The following is a 15,524-nucleotide window of genomic DNA, read 5'->3' on the forward strand; positions in this document are numbered from 1 at the left end:
CAGGCGCGCACACACACACACACACACACAAGTAGACACACACTCACTCAGTCACACATGGACACACAGACACGCAGATACACACATACATAGACACATTCAGACACATACAGACACGCACATACATACATAGGCACACACTCACTCAGACACACGCACATACATACATAGGCACACACTCACTCAGACACACACACACAGGCACACACATACATACATAGACACACACATACACACACGCACATACATACATAGGCACACACTCACTCAGACACACACACATAGACACGCACATACATACATAGACACACACTTACTCACAGGCACACAATCACAGAAACGCAGACACACATAAACACACAGACACACATATGCACACACGGACACACACACACATGCAGATGGACAGACACGCACACATGTAAATATGCACACTTTCTCTCTCTCTCTCACACACAAAAACACACACACAGAGACAAAGGCGCTCACACACACACACACACACACATGCACATATGCACACAATCTCACACACACACACAATCTCACACACAAACTCACACACACACACTTTCACTAACACACACAAAAGCACAATTACACACACTCACAGAAACACACGTGCACAGGCACACATATATATACACACACACACCCGCACATTCTCACACAGAGACACACATACAGACACATTGACAGACACACAAACAAACACATATCAACATCCTGGGGGTTACCATTGACCAGAACCAGAGCTGGACCAGCCATATAAATACTGTGGATACAAGAACAGGCCAGAGGCTTGGAATTCTGCAGTGAGTCACTCACCTCCTGACTCCCCAAAGCCTGTCCACCATCTACAAGGCACAAGTCAGGAGTGTGATGGAATACTCTCCACTTGCCTGGATGAGTGCAGCTCCCACAACACTCAAGAAGCTCGACACTGTCCAGGACAAAGCAGCCCCGCTTGATCGGCACCCCATCCACAAACATCCACTCCCTCTCACCACCGACGGACAGTAGCAGCAGTATGTGTACCATCTACAAGATGCACTGCAGCAACTCACCAAGGCTCCTTAGACAGCACCTTCCAAACCCATGACCACTACCGTCTAGAAGGACAAGGGCAGCAGACACATGGGAACACCACCACCTGGAAGTTCCCCTCCAAGCCACTCACCATCCTGACTTGGAAATATGTCGGCCGTTCCTTCACTGTCGCTGGGGTTAAAATGCTGTAACTCCATCTTAATAGCGTGAGGGGAGGTGATGGTGTAGTGGCTTTGTCGCTGGACTAATGATCCAGAACCCGGGGGTAATGCTTTAGGGTCCCGTGTTCCAATCCCGCCACGGCAAATAGTGGCATTTGAATTCGACAATAATCTGGAATTAAAAGTCTAATGATGACCATGAAACCATTGTTGTAAAAACCCAGATGGTTCACTAATGCCCTTCAGGGAAGGGAATCTGCCCTATATGTAACTACAGGACCACAGCAATGTGGTTGACTGTGAAATGGCCAACAAGCCATTCAGTTGTGACAAGGGAACAAAACTGGACAGGATCAGAATCACACAGAGTGCAGAAGAGGCCCTTCGGCCCTTCGAGTCTGCACCGACACGTGAGAAACACCTGAACTACCGACCTAATCACATTGACCCGCACTTGGCCCCATAGCCTTGAATGTTTATGATGTGCCAAGTGTTCATCCAGGTACTTTTTAAAGGATGTGAGGCTAACCCGCCTCCACCACCCTCCCAGGCAGCGCATTCCAGACCCTCACCACCCTCTGGGTCAAAAAAGTTTTTCCTCACATCCCCACTAAACCTCCTGCCCCTCACCTTGAACTTATGCCCCCTGGTGACTGACCCTTCAACTAAGGGGAACAGCTGCTCCCTATCCACCCTGTCCATGCCCCTCATAATCTTGTACACCTCGATCAGGTCGCCCCTCAGTCTTCTCTGCTCCAACGAAAACAACCCAAGTCTATCCAACCTCTCTTCATAACTTAAACATTTCATCCCAGGCAACATCCTGGTGAATCTCCTCTGCACCCCCTCCAGTGCAATCACATCCTTCCTATAATGTGGCGACCAGAACTGCACACAGTGCTCCAGCTGTGGCCTCACCGAGGTTCTATACAACTCCAACATGACCTCCCTACTTTTGTAATCTATGCCTCGATTGATAAAGGCAAGTGTCCCATACGCCTTTTCCACTACCTCACTAACATGCCTCTCCGCCTTCAGAGACCTATGGACACACACGCCAAGGTCCCTTTGTTCCTGTGAACTTCCTAGTGTCATGCCGTTCATTCAATACGGCCTTGACAGGCTACCCAGCATCGATCTAGGCACCAGAAATGACAACGGAAATCTCAGCAATGTCGACCCTGCAAAAGTCTTCCTTACTAACACCGGCAAGCTAGTGCCAAAATTGGGAGAGCTGTCTCACAGATAACTCAAGCAGCAGCGTGGCCTAACCAAACTCATGGAATCAGATCTGACAGATAACGTCCCAGACCCTACCGTCAGTGTCCCTGGGTATGTCCTGTCCCACCAGCAGAACCGACCCAGCAGAGGTGGCGACACAGTGGTATACAGTCGGATGGGAGTTGCCCTGGGAGTCCTGAAGATTAACTCCGGACCCTATGAAGTCTCACCATCAGGTCAAACATGGGCAAGGAAACCTCCTGCTGATGACCACGTACCGCTCTCCCTCAGTTGATGAATCAGTGCTCCTCTCCATGTTGAACACCACTTGGAGGAAGCACTGAGGGTGGAAAGGGTGCAGAATGTCCTCTGGGTGGGGGACTTCAATGTCTAACACCAAGAGTGGCTCGGTAGCACAGCTACTGACCAAGCTGGCCGAGTCCTAAATGACATAACAGCTAGACCGGGTCTGCGGCAGGTGGTGAGGGAACCAACAAGAGGGGAAAACATACTTGACCTCATCCTCACCAACCTGCCTGCCGCAGATGCATCTGTCCATGACAGTATGGGCAGGAGTGACCACCACACAGTCGTTGCGGAGACAAAGTCCGGTCTTCACATTGGGGACACCCTCCATCGTGTTGTGTGGCACTACCACCGTGCTGAATGGGATAGATTTCGTAAACAGGACCATCAACTCAAGACTGGGCATCCATGAGGTGCTGTGGGCCATCAGCAGCAGCAGAATTGTACTCAAAGATAATCTGTAACCTCATGGCCCGGCATATCCCCCACTCTACCGTTACCATCAAGCCAGGGGATCAACCCTGATTCAATGAAGAGTGCAGGAGGGCAGGCCAGGAGCAACACCAGGCACACCTAAAAATGAGATGTCAACCTGGTGAAGCTATAAAACAGGACTACTTGCGTACCAAACAGCATAAAGCAGCAAGTGATAGACAAAACTAAGCGACCCCCATAACCAACAGATCAGATTTAAGCTCTGCAGTCCTGCCACATCCAGTCGTGAATGGTGATGGACAATTAAACAACTCATTGGAGGAGGAGGCTCCACAAATATCCCCATCCTCAATGATGGAGGAGCCCACACAAAGATATAGATGAAGCATTTGCTACAACCTGCAACCAGAAGTGCTGAGTGGATGATCCATCTCAGCCTCCTCCGGAGGTCCCCAGCATCGCGGATGCCAGTATTCAACCAATTTGATTCACTCCACGTGATATCAAGAAACAGCTGAAGGCACTGGATACTGCAAAGGCTGTGGGCCCTGACAATATTCCGGCAATAGTTCTGAAGACTTGTGCTCCAGAACTTGCCGCGCCCCTAGCCAAGCTGTTCCAGAACAATTACAATGCTGGCATCCACAGAGCTATGTGTAAAATTGCCCGGGTATGTCCTGTACACAAAAAGCAGGACAATTCCAACCCTGCCAATTACCGTCCCATCAGCCTACCCTCCATCATCAATAAAGTAATGGAAGGGATTATCAACAGTGCTATCAAGCAACACTTGCTTAGCAAGACCCTGCTCACTGACGCCCAGTTTGGGTTCTGCCAGGGCCACTCAGCTCCTGATTTCATTGCAGCCTTGGTCCAAACATGGACAAAAGATCTCACCTCCCTAGGTGAGGTGAGGATGTCTGTCTTTGATATCCAGGCCGCATTTGACAGAGTGTGGCATCAAGGAGCCTTGGCAAAAGTGGAGTCAATGGGACTCAGGGGGAAAACTCTCCTCTGGTTAGTCATAGCTAGCACAAAGGAAGATGGTTGTGGTTGTTGGAGGTCAGTCATCTCAGCTGTGGGACATCACTGCAGGAGTTCCTCAGGGTAGTGTCCTCGGCCCAACCACCTTCAGCTGCTTCATCAATGACCTTCCTTCCATCATAAGGTGAGAAGTGGGGATGTTCGCTGATGATTGCACATTGTTCAGCACCATTCGCGACTCCTCAGATACTGAAGCAGTCCATGTCCAAATGCAGCAAGACCTGGACAATATCCAGGCTTGGGCTGACAAGTGGCAAGTAATATTCGCGCCACACAAGTGCCAGGCAATGACCATCTCCAACAAGAGAGAATCCAACCATCGCCCCTTGACATTCAATGGCATTACTGAACTACCACTATCAACATCCTGATGGTTACCATTGACCAGAAACTGAACTGGACCAGCCATATAAATGCAATGGCTACAAGAGCAGGTCAGAGGCTAGGAATCCTGCAGAGAGTAACTCACCTCCTGATGCCACAAAGCCTATTCGCCATCTACAAGGCACAAGTCAGGAGTGTGATGGAATACTCTCCACTTGCCTGGATGAGTGCAGCTCCCACAACACTCGAGAAGCTCGACACCATCCAGGACAAAGCAGCCCCGCTTGATTGGCACCCCATCCACAAACATTCACTCCCTCCACCACCGACGCACAGTGGCAGCAGTGTGTGTACCATCTACAAGATGCACTGCAGCAACTCGCCAAGGCTCCTTCGACAGCATCTTCCAAACCCACGGCCGCTACTACCTAGAAGGACAAGGGCATCAAAGAAATGGGAACACCACCACCTGGAAGTTCCCCCTCTGAGCCACTCACCGTCCTGACCTGGAAATGTATCGGCCGTTCCTTCACTGTCGCTGGAACTCCCTCCCACCCCTAACTGTGGGTGTACCTACACCACATGGACTGCAGCGGTTTAAGAAATCAGCTGGTGAACACCTTCTCAAGGGGCAATTAGGGATAGGCAATAAATACTGGTCTATCGAGCAGCGCCCACATCCTATGAACGAATGAAAAAAAAATCATTAAATACTGCCCTCTTTACCTGGCTACTGTTTTGCATTTACCTGGGAGAGGGAAGAATTGTGGTAATGTGAAATGTATGTTAAAGCCTCCAATTATACCTGACATTCACTTCCCTGGCATTCAGTGCAGCGGAATAGCAGTCCTGGCGCACAGAAGTCGGAGAATGTGAATTGATGTTAGTTTACACATGGTCGATTGTGTCAATGAGCAATTATGCCTATTATGCATTTTCCCTGAATTTCGGTTGCATTGCTTTTGGGTTAAATGAAAAGCTGGCGAAATTCATAGCAGGCGTTTCCTGCTGGGAATCAAAACCAAAATGGACCTCAGGTCTTCCCTTTACATTTTATGACTGGCTTCCCCTCACGTCCACGCCTCTATACCCACCATCCCCCCCCAAACCTCTCTCCAGGCAGTTGAAGCCCTTCTCCTCCTCCTTTATCCAGTACCGTTAAGGAGAGTGAGCAAGGCCACTGGAAACCGACCTGTTCGGGCTCACCGCTCTCCTCCCACTCAACCCAGTGCCCCAGCGATCCCCTATTTGTACTCCTGTCGTGAAACAAAAATTGAACAAAAACGATGTGTAAGACGGCGGGTGGTGGGGGGCGGTGGGGGTGGTGAGACGGTGGGTGGGGGGACCACGGGGGTCGAGGCAGAGGCAGCCCCCAGTTGGACATTGCGCCAGTTGTTTGCACCCATGACCCCAGGGTATTAACCCGGGCCTCCGGATTGTGGGTCCGACGACAACGCTGCAGTGCTGCCTTCTCCCCGTTCCCAATTCAATTGGGAAATGTGGAAGGAAACAGAGAACCTGCACAGCTGCAGCGAAAGTGGTCACACCTCAGCCACACGCCTCGGCCCGTTGAAAGATAGGGAGGGCCTGAACAACCTCGTTCTCTGGCGTCTCATTCCCACGGTGACCTGATTTTCGCCGCCTCCTTGTTTCATCCAATCTCCCTCCCCCACCCCCCACCCCGTCTCGTTTTTCGCCTTCAGACCAGCCGACCAAGCCGCACATCCAGCTGTTCCGCACATCTGGCAAGTATTCCATCGGCGAGTACGTGAGCATCAGGTGCACCGCCTCCTCCATCTTCAGCGGGGCCATCTTCCTGCTGCTCAAGGTCGACGGGGAGAGCCCCGTGGCCTACCAGGCCGTGCCAACGGCAGGATTCTCGATGACCTTCTCCATCGCCAACCTCACCTACGCCGACAACGGGTATTACCTCTGCCTCTACCAGCTCAAGAGGTCGGGAAAACTGTACAACTCCTCGGAGAGTGAGCGTGTCAAAGTGACCGTGACAGGTAAGGCTGGTCAACCCTTTCAGGGCTCAGATGACGGGCTGGCAGAAGAGTTTCGGCTCCTCCCCCTGAAGGGAAATAAGAACACGTAGAGAAAGGGGGGAGTGGCAGGTGGAGCAAAAGAGAAGGCCGGGGATAGGTTAGAGGCCCAGGGTAGATTGAATGTTAAAGCTGGCACCGAGCACGGGGCAAAGAAAGCGGTAATGAGAGCATGAAAGGCTAAAGCTTTTGGTCCGGAGTGGATGTTAATAGCAGAATAACGGTCAGCCCTGTCTGAAAGCGAAATAGCAGAATGTGTAAAGAGCTGAATGAAGGTCAGCACTGGTCCAGTGTAGGTGTTAATAGCAGATTAAAGGTCAGCACTGTCTGAAAGCGAAATAGCAGAATGTGTAAAGAGCTGAATGAAGGACAGTGCTGGTCTAGAGTAGGTGTTAATAGCAGATTGAAGGTCAGCACTGGCTGAAATGAAAAAAAAAAATACTTGAGAACAAGATACGGACTGACACTTTTGAGAAAAAATATCACTTTGTTCAGTGTTTACCTTTGCAATGATACAATTCAGAAAAATAAACACATTATAAAGAGGACAAAGAAAACATCTTTAGTGGGTGCAAGAGGGACACGGGAGATCTCGATCTCTGCCCTGCCATTTGGAAATGGCCCCTGTAAAAGTTGGTTCCGAGGGTTAATTCGAAACCCTCATCAGACATTAGTTGCATCCCTGAAGTTTGCATTTACTGCGGCTGTCAAGGAGCATGCACTGCACCACGCAGGCCAAGCCTGGGGGCAGGAACTCGGAGTTAGTGACGGTGCCGTAGTGAGAATGTCACTGAATTGGAAACCTGAGGCCCTGGGATCGAATCCCACCACAGTTGGTGGGTGGTGGAATCTGAATTCGATCAAAATCACTGGCATCTACCCGGCCGTGTGGGAAAGTTGCCCTGTGTACCAAAAGCAGGGTAAATCCAACCTAGCCAATTACCACACCATTGGTCTACCCTCGATTATCAGTGAAGCAATGGAAGGGGCTATCAAGCGGCACTTGCTTAGCAATAACCTGCTCACTGATGCCCAGTTTGGGTTCTGCCAGGGCCGCTCAGCTCCTGACCTCGTTACAGCCTTGGTTCAAGCATAGGAGCTGAACTCCTGAGGTGAGGTGAGGGTGACCGCCCTTGACATCAAGGCAGCATTTGACCAAGTGTGGCATCAAGGAGCCCTAGCAAAACTGGAGTCAATAGGAATCACGGGCAAAACTCTCCGCTGGTTGGAGTCATAGCAAGCACAAAGGAAGATGGTTGTGGTGGTTGGAGGTCTGTTATCTCAGCTGCAGGAGTCCCTAAGGGCAGTGTCCTAGGCCCAACCACCTTCAGCTGCTCCATCAATGACCTTCCTTCCATCGTAAGGTCAGAAGTGGGGAATGTTCGCTGATGGTTGCACAATGTTCAGCACCATTCGCGACTCCTCAGATACTGAAGCAGCCCATGTCCAAATGCAGCAAGACCTGAACAGTATCCAGGCTTGGGCTGACAAGGCAAGTGACATTTGTGACACACAGTGACCATCTCCAACAAGAGAGAACCCAACCATCGCCCCTTGATGTTCAATGGCACCCCCCATTATCAACATCCTTGGAGTTCCCACTGACCAGAAACTGAACTGGGATCAGCCAAAAAAATACTGCGACTACAAGAGCAGGTCAGATGCTAGGAACCCTGTGGTGAGTAACTCACCCCCTGACTCCCCAAAGCCTGTCCACCATCTACAAGGCACAAGTCAGGAGGGTGATGGAATACTCCCCACTTGCCTGGATGAGTTCAGCTCCCACAACACTCAAGAAGCTGGACATTGTCCTGGAAAAATCACCCTGCTTTATTGGCCACACATTCACAGTAGCAGCAGTGTGTGTACCATCTACAAGATGCACTGCAGCAACTCACCAAGGCTCCTTAACAAGCACCTTCCAAACCCACGACCACTACCACCTATAAAGAAAAGAACAGCAGATAGATGTGAACACCTACACCTGGAAATTCCACACCAATTCACTCAACATCCTGACTTGGAAATATATTGGCCGTTCCTTCACTGTCACTGGGTCAAAATCCTGGAACACCCTCCCTAACAGCACTGTGGGTGTACCTACACCACACGGACAAAATCCTGGAACTCCCTCCCTAACAGCACTGTGGGTGTACCTACACCACATGGACAAAATCCTGGAACTCCCTCCCTAACAGCACTGTGGGTGTACCTACACCACATGGACAAAATCCTGGAACTCCCTCCCTAACAGCACTGTGGGTGTACCGACACCACACGGACAAAATCCTGGAACTCCCTCCCTAACAGCACTGTGGGTGTACCTACACCACAGGGACAAAATCCTGGAACTCCCTCCCTAACAGCACTGTGGGTGTACCTACACCACAGGGACTGCAGTGGTTCAAGAAGGCAGCTCACCCACCACCTTCTTAAGGGCATCTAGCGATGGGCAATGAATACTGGCCCAGCAAGCGAAACCCACATCTCGTGAATAAATTTTTAAAAATCAGGAACTTCATCTCTTATTGATGACCAGGGGGGGGAAAATCCATCTCGTTCACCAATCCTCTTTAAGGAAATAAATCTTCTGTTCTTTATGTGGTCTAACCTACCTATGACTCCAGACACTCAGCAATATGGTTTGCTCTACACTCCCTGGAACCTGCACCATGTGGATTGTGTGGGTGTACCCACGCTACGCGGACTGCAGCGGTTCAAGAAGACAGCTGGTCACCAGCCTCTCCAGGGGCAATTAGAGATGGGCAGTTAATGCTGCACCTTGCCAGCAACGCCCACATCCCACGATTGAATGAAAAAAGGACCAGCTGTTGGTACACTGCTGCCATTCTCTGCTACTTCCGCAGCATCCACCTTGTTAATTTGACTTGAGGCTAGCAGATTGCCCGCATCAAGTTTCTGACAGTGCGCGTTCATCAAATAATGAGTCTTGCATGACAATTTTGACTGTTCCTCATTGACGGTTGTCTCCGCTGAGCATTATGGTAAGTAAAAAGTCAGCTTGGGCAGAATCGCATTGGCGGGCAATTAAACGCATTGCCTCACTGTCCACTCCCACGTACTGTGTGGGAATGCACTTTGGGAAAGGAAGGACTGGCAAACTGGAGCTCGTTTCTCCTTGGTGAAAGAAATAAAGGATGGCTGACCGAGCTGAGGTCTTTAAAACTACGAAAGGCTGTAATAGGGTGGGCGCTCTTCATTAACTAGACCGTTAATGTAAGATAGCTACCGAAAATCCAACCGGGAAGTCGGGATGAACTTCCTTTACCCAAATGATGGTGAGAACATGGAGCTTTGTTGCCTGAGGGAGAGTTCGAGGTGAATCCTACAGATGCATTTGAGGGGAAGCTAAACAAACAGACAAAGGCACTGGGCACACGTTTGCAGTAGACAGGGAGTGAGGCCTGGTGATGGGGGATTTAGGTGGGGAGGCCTGAATGGAGCATAAACACTTGGGCACGATCGAGGCTTGGGTGGGTACCACAGGGGCTTGGCACCTTTGTTGGCACCTTTCGTCGTATTTAAATTTCATTTTTGTTAGTCTTCTTTCAGAGTTTCTCTTTGTTTTCGCAGTTTCCCTTTAAGGGGCTGCCATTTACTTTGCCCCCTTGTTTTATTAATTGAGTTTAATTGTTTTTTTACCCCCCGAAAATAGTATAAACACTAGCATGCGCTGCTTTGGTGTTGCATGTATAAAGTTATGAGGGGGCGTATTTAGGGTAGACAGGGACTTTTCCCCTTGATAGAGGGATCAATAATCAGGGGGCATAGATTTAAGGTAAGGGGCAGAAGGTTTAGAGGGGATGTGAGGAAGAATTTTTTTCACCCAGACGGTGGTGGGAATCTGGAACTCACTGCCTGAAAGGGTGGTAGAGGCAGAAACCCTCATAACATTTAAGAAGTATTTGGTTGTGTACTTGTGATGCCTTGGCATATAAGGTTATGGGCCTAGTGCTGGCAAATGGGATTAGAATAGACCATAAGACCATAAGACATAGGAGCAGAAATTAGGCCATTCGGCCCATCGAGTCTGCTCCGCCATTCAATCATGGCTGATAAGTTTCTCAACCCCATTCTCCCGCCTTCTCCCCATAATCTTTGATCCCCTTACCAATCAAGAACCTATCTATCTCGGTCTTAAATACACTCAATGACCTGGCCTCCACAGCCTTCTGTGGCAATGATTCACCACTCTCTGGCTAAAGAAGTTTCTCCTCATCTCTGTTCTAAAAGGTCTTCCCTTTACTCTGAGGCTGTGCCCCTCGGGTCCTGGTCTCTCCTGCTAATGGAAACATCTTCCCCACATCCACTCTATCCAGGCCTTTCAGTATTCTGTAAGTTTCAATCCGACCTCCCCCTCATCCTTCTAAACACCATCGAGTATAGACCCAGAGTCCTCAAACGTTCCTCATATGTTAAGCCTTTCATTCCTGGGATCGTTCTCGTGAACCTCCTCTGGACCCTCTCCAGGGGCCAGCACTAGTTAGGTACTTGTTTGACCGGCGCAGACTAGATGGGCCGAAGGGCCTTTTTCTGTGCTCTATCACTCCGTCACTCTATGCCAAATGTGGTGTTATATGGAATCCTCTGCAACCCACAGAGTTGGCTGTTAGGCTAAGGGTGCCAACGCTGGGGTTCCTCCCCACCCAGTCCCCCCCCGCAATCACCCTACTTCTTCCACATTTCGTGCTGTTTGCCCTCACCCTCGCTTGCAAACCCCTCCGTGGTCTCACCTCCCCCCCATCCCCAATTCTGAAGTCTCCTCCAACCCCACAACCCTTTGATCTGCCCTGCTGTCACCCAGTTCCACCCTCCTCGAGCATCAGCGACAATCATTAGGAAGGCAAATGGGATGCTGGTTCCTTACTGAAAGGGCGGTGGTGGAGAGTGGGGTAGAAATGTAGGGAAGGGCTTGCTACAACGATACAGGGCATTCGTGAGTCTGCGTATCATTAATATCTCCTCACTGAAGGAAGGGTATACTTGTAGCGGAGGCAGTTGAGGTGCATTGTTGGCCTACTGTTAATGCACTAGGCTAATGCAGGTTCAAATCCCTCCCGGAACGTCTCCTGCCTTTTTTACCCGTGTCGGAGGCTACTTAACCCGACACGTCTGTGGACGATGCCAGCTCCCAATGTGGCCCCCTCCTCTGCATTGCCGGGGGAGACTAAACGCAGACTGGGTGCCTGCTTTGCGGAACACCTTCGGTCTGTCCGCAAGCATGACCCAAACCTCCCTGTCGCTTGGCCATTTTAACACTCCCACCCTGTTCTCATGCCCACATGTCCGTCCTTGGCCTGCTGCATTGTTCCAGTGAAGCTCAACGCAAACTGGAGGAACAGCACCTCATCTTCCGACCGGGCGCTTTACAGCCCTCCGGACTGAATATTGAGTCCAACAACTTCAGACCATGAACTCTCTCCTCCGTCTCGACCGCACCCTTTTGAAATCCATTTTTTAACGTTGAATTTAAATTTAAATTTATTTTTATGCGTTATTTATTGATTGATTCGTTCAGTTTTTTTTGATCCTTTACCCCCAGTCACCACACCCCACCCTCCAAAAAGGGCCATCTATCACTTGTTCCTATGTTGTGATCTCACTGAACGCTGACCCTTCTGCTATTCAGACATTCCGCTATTGTACCTTGATGCCACCATCAACATCTTCTTTAGACTTTAACGCTATCATTAACACTCCCTTCGTCTTGCGTCCAAGACATCTTTGTCGATCTCTCCTGAGATCACACCTATAGCCGACCTTCCACCTTGTTCCCCCTGCTCCACCCCCAGTATAAAATGCATCAAATGTCTACTGCTGTCCAGCTCTGAAGGAGGGCCATACGGAGATGAAACGTTAAGCCTGTTTCTCTCTGCGTAAACGCAGGATGGGTGGGATCGGACCAGCCGCGGACTACGCACCGCCTCTGTCCTTACGTCCTCTTGCGGCCAATTGAGTTAGCTCAGCAGGAGCTGCGTGGGATGGGCAGAGACGATCTGACAGTGGCCATTTTGGGGAACTTCTCACCCGCCGGGGCCCCCCCCCACTTCAGAACCCTTCTGGAAGGGTCCCGCCACTTTGTAGCATCACAGGTGTGCGATATGAACACCAGGGCTAAGGAAATGGTTGGGGGCAAAATGAGTGGGGCCTGAGCGACCGCGCCGAACACACAGTGCTTGGTATTTAGTGCAGTCAGCGCTATCTAATTCTATGTCAGACAGATGTTCTACCCAGTGAGTTCCTGTTGTGACTTGCCAAGATGATCCCGCTTTCGGTCTAACGATGTTGACACGAACGTATGAATTAGGAGCGGGAGTAGACCACTCGGCCCCTCCAACCTGCTCGCCCATCCAATAAGACCATGCCTGATTTAATTGTAACCTCAACCCCACATTCCTGCCTCTCCCTGATTAGCCCTTCACCCCTCCTTGTTTACCAAGAATCGATCTTGCCTTAAAAATATTCAAAAACTCTACTTCCACCGGCCTTTTGAGGAAGAGGGTGCCAAAGACTCATGAACCCCAGAGAGAAGAAAACATCACAAGTTGCAATGCACTTAATATGACTGGACTGATAAAGTTCAGCTTCGTAAATGTGCAATGGATGTAAGAAATATCAAATGGAGTTTTGAGGCAGAGTCTTTGAATGTTTTTAAGGCCGAGGTAGATCGATTCTTGATTAACAAGGGGGGGGTGAAAGGTTATCGGAGGGTGGGGGGGGAGGCCGGAATGTGGGGTCGAGGTTACAATCAGATCAGGCATGATCTAATTGAATGGGGGAGCAGACTCGAGGGGCCGAATGGCCTACCACTGCTCCTCATTCGTATATTTGTATGCTGTTCAGTTTTGGCGTCTAAGTTCCGAAGAAGAGTCATATTGGACTCGAAACGTTAAGTCTTTTTCTCCCTTCACAGATGCTCCCAGACCTGCTGAGTTTTTACGACACTTTCTGTTATTTTTTATCTAGAACTCCGAACGTGGTTTTATGTTACAAAGTAAGAGGTGACGCCTGAGCCTTTGGCCAGAGTTGTCCTCACTGGAGTTTAGAAGAATAAGAGGCGTCTTGATGGATGCATATAGGACCCTCAGGGGATTTGACAGGGTGGATGTGGAGAGGATGTTTCCCCTTGTGGGAGAATCTAAACCTAGACATAGAATCTAGACCTTAGGTCGCCACATTATAGGAAGGATGTGATGGCACGGGAGGGGGTGCAGAGGAGATTCACCAGGATGTTGCCTGGGATGAAACATTTGAGTTATGAGGAGAGGTTGGATAGACTTGGGTTGTTTTCGTTAAGAGCAGAGAAGACTGAGGGGCGACCTGATCGAGGTGTACAAGATTATGAGGGGCATGGACAGGGTGGATAGGGAGCAGCTGTTCCCCTTAGTTGAAGGGTCAGTCATAGGTGGACATAAGTTCAAGGTGAGGGGCAGGAGGTTTAGGGGGGGATGTGAGGAAAAACATTTTTACCCAGAGGGTGGTGAGGGTCTGGAATGCACTGCCTGGGAGGGTGGTGGAGGCGGGTTAGCCTCACATCCTTTAAAAAGTACCTGGATGAGCACTTGGCACCTCATAAACATTCAAGGCGATGGGGCCAAGCGCTGGTCAATGGGATTAGGTAGGTAGGTCAGGCGTTTCTCACAGTGTCGGTGCAGACTCGATGGGCCGAAGGGCCTCTTCTGCACTGTGTGTGTGATTCTGTGATAGACGTCACTGTTTGTAAATATGGGTTCGTCCATTTAAATGGAGACGAGGAGAATTTCCTTCTCTCAAAGGTTGGTGAGCCTTTGGAAATCTCTTCCCCAAAAGGCGTTGGGAACAGGGTCTTTAAATATGTTTAAGGCCGAGCGTGATAGATTCTGGTTAAGCAAGGTGGGGGTGGGTGAAAGGTTATTGGGGGGGTCGGCCGGAATGTGGGGCTGAGGTTACAATCAGATTGGCCGTCAGCTTATTGAATGGCGGGGCAGGCTCGAGGGGCCGAGTGGCCTCCTCCTGTTCCTGCTTCATATGTTCGGACAGCGTGGGATTGAAACAGGTAACCTTTGCTCTGTATATTTCTGAATGGGGAGGAAACTCATCCTGGCTAAGAATGGAGAACAGGCCGTGTTGCATTCGTTGCTTGGTCCAATCCCCCGCCCGGTCGCCGTCCAATCAACATGCCCGCGGAGCTGAAATCAAGCGGGATTTAGAATAGGCGATGTAAAAGTGACCCGGGGCGAATTTCTAGATCCAATGATGCCCCCCTCCACCCAACCCCGGCCAAAACGGTTTGACCCGGGCCTCTGGAGCAAAGCGATTCACCCGTGCTCACTCTCTCTTTCTTTCCCCCGCCTCAGATGTCCTGTTGCGGCCCTCGATTTCGGTGTTGCGGACGTCCGGCATGTTCGTCCAAGGCGAGGCCGTCAACTTCCGCTGCTCATCGGCCAGCGTCTTCGCGGTGATCACCTTCTACCTCTACAAAGTGGGCGAGTCGGGACCGGTGGCCTCGGTGGGGCCGACGTCAGCCTCCAGCGCCATCCTGACCATCCACAACATCAGCATGCACCAGGAAGGCTACTTCACTTGCATGTTCAAAGTGCTGATCAACCACAAGATGCACTCGTCCACTCACAGTGACCGGGTCCAGGTCGCCATCACAAGTGAGTCGCCGATTTTTCCCCCCCCACCCTCGCTTTCTGGTTTCGAGGTCGCTCCACATGAGTGACTGAGGCAAAGAGGCAGAGGGCAACGTATCTAAAAGTAAAAATAAAAAACTGCGGATGCTGGAAATCCAAAACAGAAACAGAAACACCTGGAAAAACTCAGCAGGTCTGGCAGCATCGGCGGAGAGGGGAGCACAGTTGACGATTCGAGTCCTCGTGAACCTTCAACAGAACTAAGTAAAATTAGGAAAGGGGTGAAATATAAAAGCTGGTTT

The 15,524-nt window shown here is 50.3% G+C and overlaps 1 protein-coding gene across 1 annotated transcript in view; it reads left to right on the forward strand.

The window, feature by feature from the left end:
- Positions 1 to 15,246, forward strand: part of LOC144677538 (uncharacterized) — a gene marked incomplete at both ends in the record, with an annotated part of 32,415 nt that extends 17,169 nt beyond the window's left edge. The window contains 2 exons of the mRNA XM_078537607.1: positions 6,245 to 6,550; positions 14,944 to 15,246. Of these exons, the coding sequence (XP_078393733.1) occupies positions 6,245 to 6,550; positions 14,944 to 15,246 (609 nt within the window). The remainder of the gene's footprint in view (positions 1 to 6,244; positions 6,551 to 14,943) is intronic.
- Positions 15,247 to 15,524: the final 278 nt, after the last annotated feature.

This window comes from Cetorhinus maximus, unplaced genomic scaffold, assembly GCF_964194155.1.
Source record: "Cetorhinus maximus unplaced genomic scaffold, sCetMax3.hap1.1 HAP1_SCAFFOLD_2643, whole genome shotgun sequence".
NCBI classification, from domain to species: domain Eukaryota; kingdom Metazoa; phylum Chordata; class Chondrichthyes; order Lamniformes; family Cetorhinidae; genus Cetorhinus; species Cetorhinus maximus.